The 10,341-nt window shown below is 46.7% G+C and overlaps 2 protein-coding genes across 2 annotated transcripts in view; both read right to left on the bottom strand.

The window, feature by feature from the left end:
* Positions 1-10,341, bottom strand: part of LOC310877802 (dynein axonemal heavy chain 1-like) — a gene marked incomplete at both ends in the record, with an annotated part of 114,639 nt that overhangs the window by 12,744 nt on the left and 91,554 nt on the right. The window lies entirely within an intron of this gene.
* On the bottom strand, positions 3,105-4,589 carry LOC310878208 (rhodopsin-like). The gene has a single exon (XM_083792384.1). The coding sequence runs from the start codon at positions 4,507-4,509 to the stop codon at positions 3,457-3,459; it is 1,053 nt and encodes a 350-aa protein (XP_083648510.1). The 5' UTR covers positions 4,510-4,589; the 3' UTR covers positions 3,105-3,456.

Here is a 10,341-nt window from a genome sequence, read left to right as displayed (position 1 = left end):
ATCAAAACTACGGATCCTCAAAAGGCGCTCGCCTGAAATCTCGATAGATATGGACTCTGATCATTACTCATGGGGGTTATTTATTTTGCTCACAGCCCTATAATCTCCTCCCAAGCTGAGCCATGACCTGGCCCTGAACCTCCAAGCCCTGGCTGAAACCTCATTGACTTTAGTGAGGTCAGCTGTAAGTGCTTGAGGCCGAGCGGCTGCAAGGGTCCCAAATTGTTGTGACAGGAATGGGACAGCACTTTGAAGATGAGTCCGCCATTCATGACACTTTGCATCACTTTATACAAACTGTCCTTGTTCACAGCCAGTGCCTACATTACTTGGCCTATTTATACATGTCTATCGTGTCTATTTTAGTATTTAAGCTGATCGTTTTATTATTAGTTTCATAAATACACTTTCTTGTGTGATAGGGGTTGTAATATTATTATTGTTATTAAATATATAGCCTATCCTTCCATTCCGTCTCCCTTTGAGAACAGTGAGAAAGCACTATTGTGTTTGTTGACATTCTAACCGCGATGCATTACTAATATGCGATATAATCCGCTCCAGACCGGTTCACACGGCACTTTTGGAACAGAGACCAGGCTAGGGGCGGGGCTAAGCCCTCGCAGACTTCACATGAACGTGCAGCTAAGTCAGTGAGGGCTCATTGAGTCAGCAAAGAAGTGGATTGGGATTGTGTGTGTGTGTGTGTGGTTGGTGTGTGTGTGTGTGTGTGTGTGTGTGTGTGTGTGTGTGTGTTTGTGTGAGTGAGTGAGTGAGAGAGAGAGGGGTGAAATAGCTGTAGGCTGGCACAGCCAGACTTCACCCGCCCCTATTGCATATGCATAATGCCTCCACGTATAGCCCAGCTTGGTGGTATATTATAATGCCTCCACGTAGCCCAGGCCAGTGCGGTGGTATATTATAATGCCTCCACGTAGCCCAGCGCGGTGGTATATTAGTATCGCAACGCGGGGCTAGAATAGCTGCACATAAAATAATTGAGCTGTGGGTCATTTGCTGTCACTTCCCATCCATCAGCTCATTTCCACTCTGCTGGCTGGGGGGTGAGTCAGGTGACCACACACGCACACACATGCACGCACATACACATGCGACACAGAGTCACACAAGCATGCACCATCGGCTCCTATCAGGGGTAATACTGTATGACTGGGGTATTCACAAAAAAATAATGTGGGTTCTCACTCAAAATGCATTTTGTGCTTAAAGGAACATTTCCGCCCTAGCCGTTTAAAAATAAATCTAGATTCTGTTGATAATGTGTATATTGAGCAAAAACAAACAAAACATTTCATATAATCTATAGAAACAAATTGCACGATTGAATGAGAGTTCTAGCATTTGACCCGCACGGATGATAGTGGTTTGAGCCCATGAGTCCCTTGATCGTCAAAGTGCTCTTGGGAGGTTCCCTCGTCAGGAAGTGCCCCTCCGGCTGAATCAAGTTCCCTTGATTAGGGTGTTGGGTAAAAAAAAACATTTTGGAACGCACTCGCCCTCCTTGCATAGCCACACCATTCGTTGCCATGGTTCCACAAGCGTGTTACCTGTTATTTTGTTTGTACCGTTATATTGCATGGTTCCACAAGCGTGTTACCTGTTATTTTGTTTGTAGTTATATTGCATTCCATCGTGTATTTGATTGTGTGACACGTGGATTTAATTTACAGTATTTCCACGGTGTCTTTGCACTTGGTAAATAAAGAGCCCTTGTGAACGTCAGTTGGAGCGTTGTCCAATATTCAGCTATGGCCATCCTTCTTGTGAATGGTAAGGTTTGTTTAATTGTTTTGACTTCTCGGGTTTACATTTAAGTTGCATGTTACATTTGCATGTTACATGAGTGTAATTGATCAATTAATTATACTATCGCTATATGTGGCCAGTGAGGTACATTTTTCCATGTCATCATGTTTGTATGCTGTATCGTTGGTGATTATTCTGATCATGTCTTTATTGTTTTGTGTGTCACCAGTTTGACGTTGGTCTTTAAGTGTTGAAATTGCTTAATAAACCACTAGTAAAGAAAACAACCTGACTCGTCTGTGAGGGGAGTGACTTACCTCATGAGCCACTGTCTGCTGCCCTGTCACAGTTACTCCATTGGATTGGACATGTCATGACATATAGGCACCTCAACTTTAAGGCGTGCAAGGGTTGTGACTTGTGAGTACATGTGGACAATCAATACATGGACATGGATCCAGATAAATTCCTTGGTTACAAGTTAAAATATGAATATTTCCTGGTTTGGGCCTAATTATTACATACTTTATGCAAATGAGGAAAGGTTGCATAATTTAGTTATGGCAAGAGATTAATGTACGGGGGCGCCTGCTGGCCTATAGGTCCAGATTAATGTACGGGGGCGCCTGCTGGCCTATAGGCCCAGATTAATGTATGGGGGCGCCTGCTGGCCTATAGGCCCAGGCAAATACCACATATAGGCTTTGGCCTGACAGCGTGTCGCGTGTTCGAGTCCCGTTCATGACGACCGTTGCTGCGTGTCTCTCCCCTTCTCTCTCTCCCACTTTCCTGTCTGTCTTCACTATTAACTATCAATAAAGGCAAAAAGCCAAAAAAACTAATCTTAAAAAGAAAGAGATGAATTTATGTATCAACAAAGATGTAGACTCTAAAACAACCTTCATATGTTGACTAAAAGCAATAATATAGCTAATTCCTAATTTGTACCTATGTTTTATATAATTTATGCAAATTATGCTAATGAAGAAATGTTGAATGACTTTACCATAATAGATTCATTTCTGGATATCACAAACATGGACTTTGACTCTTAAGTCACATTAAAAAAATCATAGCCATTTCCAGTTAATTTGCTCATTAAGCAAACATAACATAGATGTAGACTTTAAAACAACCTTGATATATATGTTGAAAGCAATAATATAGCTAATACCTAATTTGTACCTATGTTTTACATAATTTATGCAGATTATGCTAATGAAGAAGGGTTGCATGCAGACTTTACCATGATAATAGATGCATTTCTGCATATCACAAACATGGACTTTGACTCTTAAGTCACCTTGAAATAAATAGCCATTTCCAGTTCATTTTCTCATTGCTCATGCGATTTATTTGCTCATTATGCTAATTACACAAATATAACACCAACAGCTGGATATAGGAGGGGCTAACGCCCCTTAAAAAATATAATAAGCCATTTAACATATCATATAGGATCCAACTGTAAAAGATTTAAAGATTCTTTTCTCCTTTTTCATCTCGGGAAGAAAATATATCTCTCTTGTTACGTTGGACGTCTGTACATACAGAAACAACTTTTAACAGTTTTTACGTTTTGTAAGTTATTTCCGTGGGCGATAACCTTCAGCAGTCGTTTCCCGTGGATGTGGAAGTCTTCTCCTTGGATTCCGGACCGGTGTGCGGCGTGTTGACAACGTGGCCCGCTTATGCAGGAGCCACGGACGATGTGGACGAAGCAGCCGAAGAAGACTCCGAAGCCTCTTCCGCCCCTTCGAAGGGGTTCTTTCCGCAGAACATGGTGGTGATCATGCACTCGCGGAACTGCTTGTTCATGCAGACGTAGATCAACGGGTTGTAGATGGCTGAGCTCTTGGCAAAGAAGGCCGGGATTGCCATGGAAACGGGAGTGAACTCGGCGCCCTGGTTGCAGAAGACCCACCAGGCCATGCTGGCATAGGGCACCCAACATACGATGAAGGCGATGCCCATCATGACGCACATGCGGGTGACCTCCCTCTCGGCCCTCTGGGTGGTCTCGGACTCCTGCTGGGCGGCGGCGGCCGCCTTGACCGCGCAGACCAGCTGGCCGTAGCAGAAGAAGATGATGACGAAGGGACAGCAGAAGTGGCAGCTGAACATGTACATCACAAAGGTGTCGTTGTTGAGGCCCTCCGCGCGCGTGTAGTAGTCGATCCCGCACGAGACCTGCATGCCCTCGGGGATGTAGCGGGACCAGCCGAACAGCGGGGGAACGGAACAAGCCGTCGCCATCACCCAGGCAAAGGCCAGGCCCATGATGGAGTGCTCCTCTGTGAAACGGAAGCTGGAGATGGGCTTGCAGACGACCAGCCACCTCTCGACGGACAAGACGACCAGGGACCACAGGGCGACCTGACCGCCGTGTGTGGCCATGAAGCCCTCAATGATGCAGCCCAGTTTCCCGAGGACGAAGTAGCCATGCATGCAGGTGTATATGGTGGTGGTGAAGCCGCCCAATATCATCAGGAGGTCTCCCACCGCCAGGTTGAGCAGGATGTAGTTTAGGGGGGTTCGCAGCTTCTTGTGTTCGATGGTGACGTACAGCGTGAGGAAGTTGACGGGGAAGCCGACGAGGATGAGGAAGAACATGTAGGCGCCCAGGCATGCGAATGCCGCCGGATTGACCAGGTAGTACTGGGGATACTCGTAGGGGCTGCGGACTAGGCCCGATACGTTGGTAATGGGGATGTAGAACGCATCTCCCTCTGTGCCGTTCATGGTTGCGGTCTAGCGGGTGCAATCAATCAGGCCTCTCGGGTGCTCGGCGGTCTCTTCTTGAACAGAACCGTGGCGATGTGGACGAGCCTTTGAAAGTGGAAGTGGAAGTGAGTGGATGCATTTTGGCTTTTAAAGGGCCACGTCGGATTAATTTCACTTTCCAAAGCCGTCAGCACAAAGTGATTTAAGCCACGGCTAATATTGTAATCCATATTCTGTCGTACTTACTGTAATCCAGCCATGTCTAGACGCCTATCGAGATATTAAGTCTACCCCATGGTTATACATACCTATGCAATGTTTGCTTAAACAAAAGCTTAAATATTGTTTAGTCGATTAGGTGTGGTGAACCATCTTCAAATTGATTTATTTGTTCATGGCTCATTGGGGAGAAACCTTCCCTCCTTTTTTCCATCATATATTTCGGTTATAATTCTCAGGTCCATAATCTCCTCCGACCTCCAAAAGGCCCGCACATCTCAACCTCATTTTAATATAGGCTTTACAGGGTCTACAACAGTGGTTCTCAAACTTTATCATGTCATGGACGTCCAAATTGACAGCCCACAGATCCCCATTTGAAAATATATGCCAGGGACCCCCATAACTAACAATACATTTACTGCTCTAGCAGTGATCTTAAATCAGTTTAATTTCAAGGACCCCCAGTTTTTTACCTGCATTAGGCTACGGAACGGAACCCCATGCAATGGCATTTCTATCCCTGGGACCCCCATTTATATTGTAAAAATATTAATTTTAATTTAACTCTGAGAGTGTACAAATGGAACCTGTTAGTTAAACACCCATAAGGGTCCATTTGGTTCCTAATTATCTATCATTTAGTTAGGGAGTGGGGACCCCTGGAACTCCCTCAAGGACCCCTGGGGGTCCCCGGATCCCACTTTGAGAACCACTGGGCTAAAATATGAAATTCTCTGCCATTATATCTATGGGAGTTGTCTTCTCACCAATTCAAGAAATCGCTTCTCTTAACCACCAAATACTTCCCATACGGTCTGCCAAATGAACCCGGGCCCATTCAATATTTTCCCTTGTAGTCCGGCAGCCGACAGGCTTCTTTTGTTTAAAGTGGGAAATTTGGCATATAGTCTTTTTTATTGGTCTAAAATATTGTCTATATACATTCGTGAATCCACTTGCTGACCGGCTGTCGGTATTGATCAACTTTCTTATAGGGGTTTCTTGTGACCCTACCATTAACATCCTATGTAAGGCAGTGGTGGCCTAAGGGTTAGAGGAGTGCCCTTGTTGCAGAAAGGTTGCCCGGTTCGATTCCCCAGACGGGCAGGAACAATCTGGGTGGGGAAGTGATTGTCATCACTCGCCCAACACCGCTGAAGTGCCCTTGAGCAAGGCACTGAACCCCCAACTGCTCCCCCTGGAGCTGCTTAGTGGCCAACAGTATAAGACTGCGGTTGTACTGGTCAGCTCCCAGGTTTTAATGTGTGTGTGTGTGTGTGTGTGTGTGTGTGTGTGTGTGTGTGTGTGTGTGTGTGTGTGTGTGTAACGAAGTGGTCCTCTGTTACTGATATTTGGCACATTTCAATATGTATATTGTTTGACACACAAAGGAAAAGTCATGAGTTTAACTGGTTTATTGAAAGTATTATGAACATGAAAATACCATTATGTAATATGAGACTGTGTTATGGGTACGTGAATACTGACTGCTTCTGTTCTGTCTGTTCCAGTGTGTTCGGGCAAAAGAGTCCCAGGCTACCAGAGCACCATGTATTGGTCTGGACTGGACCACAGTGAAATAGCCATGGGGGTGGTTAAGTTATGCATTGGAGCTGCTAATGATAATGTGATATGTGGGTTATCTTGCAATAGTGGGCATCATTGATATGTACTTACCGGTGTAGGGATATAGAGTTATAGGTTCAGGTGATGTGGGTTATGTGGGGCTCAGAAAAGGGTTGCATGTTTAACTGGTAAAATGGTACAGTCTGCACTGATTGGTTCAGCTGACTATAAAAGGCTGCCAGGAAGCACACACCAACTCAGTGTTGGATTCAGTGAGAGGGCATGGTGGAGCTGCACACCAACATGCCCTATTTGTTTGCTGCCTGTATTCTGCCATTGACCATGCTGTCAACCTTCTTTTTGGAATAAACCACGGTGTGGCTGCTTTTTACATCCTGACTCTGTGCTCATTTCCAGCCGCTTATCGGGCCCACACTACAATTGGTGGCAGTGAGTGGGGCCCACAACAGAGCACAGAGTCATGCCACCCAAACCAGCAAAGAAGGATTCCGTCCAGGAGGCACCAGAGAATGAAGTGGGCGCGCCAGCTGACCCGGGGGTCGGGGCAGCGGCTAAGCCGGGGACAGGTCTGGAGGAGCTCACAGAGATGGTGAAGAGTCTTGTTCGGGCACAGATGACTAGAGACCAGCAGATGGAGAGGGAAGCCTCTCGACATGAGCAGAGATGGAGGGGTATGCAGCACCAGTTCCAGCAGCTCCAGCTGCAGGTCAACGACATGGGAGAAGGCCCTGGACATGAGCAGCACCAGGAGGTCAGTAGTCAGGAGGAGGAGGAAGAACCTGATGGGCAAGCCGATGGGGGGCGTGGTTCCACAGCCCACAGCGCTCCACCTTCCCACAGGGAACCCAAGTTGCTTCCATTATCTCCAGAGGATGACATTGAACATTTTTTGACCACATTTGAACGAATAGCCATCGTATGCCGCTGGCACAGAGAAGAGTGGGCTATTCGCCTTGTTCCATTGCTTACTGGCAAAGCCCGTAGTGCATATGTCTTAATGGACATTGCCGACTCTGACAACTACACCAAAGTGAAAGAAGCCATTTTGTCAAAGTATGAAATAACAGCTGATACGTATCGCAGAAGGTTCCGGTCCCTGAACATCGAGCGGGGAAAGACCTGTTTGGAAAATGGGTCAAACCAGACAAATCGACAAAGGAAGATATTGCAGAGACATTGATCCTTGAACAGTTTCTGAGGATGGTGCAGCCTGACCTGGAGGTTTGGATCCGCGAACACGATCCCAAGACGGCAGAGGAAGCAGCACGCCTCGCTGAGGTCTTTACATCAGCCAGAAAGGGGAGCAGCATTGGCCACGAGAACCACAACGCTCAGTCCAGTAAGTCCAATGGGGGTGAACAGGGCTCTGGTCTGGGGAGGGGTTCTAGTGGTAGGCATTTTCCTTCAGCTAATTCTAAGAGATCCTCAAAACAAGACATTAGGTGCTATCTATGTAATGGTCTAGGCCACACCCAATATTTTTGCCCAGCAAACGGTGACAATAGACCAGTTATGTTCACTGCAGCCCCTAGAGCGACCAACATAGTTACATGTCAGGAGAAAGCCAGTACTGTACCTGTTTTGGTTAATGGTCAGCGTGAGGAAGCCCTACTTGATACAGGGAGTTTTCAGTCAATAATACTGTCCAGTCTTGTCCCAAGAGAAAGGTGGAGTGAGGAGAAGGCCACAATTAGCTGCGTTCATGGTGATAAACATGAGTACCCCACAGCACAGGTCTATTTGACAGTAGGAGGCCAGACATTTTCTTTGTTGGTAGCGCTAGCTCCTACTTTGCCGTATGCAGTCATTCTAGGTAATGATGTTCCTACTCTACTAGACCTTGTGAACCAGCCAGTACAGACCAGCAAGGTACAGAGCTCAGGTGAAGGAGGCAAACCAGCTACAAAAATAGTACAGCCTTGCAATGTGGTTACCACGAGAGCTCAGACTGCAAGAACAGTTTTCAGAGAGTTGCCATTCGCTGAGGTAGAATGGGAAATCAAAGACCCAGAGAAGGAGAGAGAAGTTGCTTGGCACAGTCAAAAGGGTCTAGAACAGCTTTCAATACCAGACTGTCCTTTAGATGTTGTAATTCCACCAGATGTAGGTAGGCTGCAAAGAGAGGACTCTACTTTAAAACCTTGGTTTGAGAAGGTGACTGAGGTAGATGGAGTTAAACAGGGCACGGCAGGCTGTTTGGAAGAGGCTACCTATATAATGAAAGAGGGAATACTCTACCAGAGAAAGGGAAATATTGAGGCTTTAGCACTACCACAGCAGTTTGGACAAAAAGTGATGGAATGGGGCCATTCAATTCCATGGGCAGGGCACATGGCTTCCCACAAGACACTGTGTAGGATTTCTAGTCACTTTGTCTGGCCGGGCATGTATACTCAAATTGCTCAGTTCTGTAGCTCCTGTGAGAAATGCCAATTGACTTCAGGGAGGGGGGTGGCACGTGCCCAATTACAACCTCTGCCAATCATTGAGACACCTTTTGAGAGAATAGCTATGGATATTGTGGGGCCATTAGAGAAGAGCTCATCAGGCCATCGCTACATATTGGTTATTTGTGACTATGCAACACGGTACCCGGAGGTTTTCCCCCTTAGGTCAATCAAGGCCAGACAGGTTGCTAATTGCCTTTTACAACTATTTTCCAGAGTGGGCATAGCCAGGGAGATTTTGACAGATTGTGCAACAAATTTCTTGTCCAAATTACTGCAGCAAGTTTACCAGTTGTTAGGTGTGAAGGGGATTAAGACCACCCCTTACCACCCCCAAACGGACGGGCTTGTGGAAAGGTACAACAAGACACTGAAAAGCATGCTGCGCAAGTTTGTCTCCAACACAGGTGCTGACTGGGACCAATGGCTGCCATACCTGCTGTTTGCCTACAGAGAGGTACCACAGGCATCAACCGGGTTTTCCCCATTCGAACTACTCTATGGTCGGCAAGTGAGGGGGCCACTAGACCTACTGAAAGACTATTGGGAAAGGTCTGAACCAGAGGGGGAGAATGTTGTGGCCTATGTGGTCAAAATGAGGGAGAGGCTGGAGCAGATGTCGGCACTGGCACAGGAGAACCTGAAGGTGGCGCAAAACCACCAAAAGACATGGTATGACCAGAAGGCCAGAGAGCGGGTCCTCAGCCCAGGTCAGCAGGTACTTCTGTTGCTTCCCACCAGTGACAGTAAGCTGCTTACACAATGGCATGGACCATATAAGGTCACTAGAAGAGTGGGTACAGTCACATATGAAATACATATGCCAGAGCGAATGAAAAAATATCAGAATTTCCATGTAAACTTGTTGAAGGAATTCCAGGTTCGACCAGAGCCAGTGCAGCAGTTGTTTGCACGTGCAGTCCACGATGAGGAGGTGAATGAGAAGTTTTTGCCCACTGGTGCCGCTGAGTCCACCCCAGTGGATTTGTCTTATCTGTCACGTTCTCAACAGGATGACATTAAGCCCCTCCTGGACAAAGAGCTGTTCCGGGAGACTCCAGGTTTTACCTCTCTTGTACAGCACAAGATTCGTCTGAAGGGGGAGGCTCCAGCTCGTCAGAGGAGTTACAGGATTCCTGAGCGGCTGATCCCCGAACTGAAGAATGAGATTCAGTCTATGTTGGAGGGAGGCATAATCGAGGTCTCCAGCAGTGAGTGGTGCAGTCCGGTTGTTCTGGTGCCGAAAAAAGATGGTTCATTACGTTTTTGTATTGACTTTAGGTACCTTAACTCTGTATCTGCTTTTGATCCTTATCCAATGCCTCGGATTGATGACATGTTGGAGCGGGTCGGCAAAGCGAGGTACATCACCACTCTGGACCTGAGCAAAGGTTATTGGCAGCTGGCCTTGGCACCAGACGGTAAAGAACTGACAGCATTCAGGACACCGTTTGGTATGTACCAGTTTCGTGTCATGCCATTTGGACTCCATGGAGCACCGGCCACATTTCAGAGACTAATGGATCATGTACTGAGGGATGTGTCTGAATTCTCTGCAGCCTACCTTGATGATTGTATAATTTTCAGCCAGTCC

This window comes from Protomyctophum parallelum (assembly GCF_964188405.1).
Source record: "Protomyctophum parallelum genome assembly, chromosome: 20".
NCBI classification, from domain to species: domain Eukaryota; kingdom Metazoa; phylum Chordata; class Actinopteri; order Myctophiformes; family Myctophidae; genus Protomyctophum; species Protomyctophum parallelum.
Note: the sequence above shows the minus strand (reverse complement) of the source record. Positions and strands in the feature narration are given on the sequence as shown.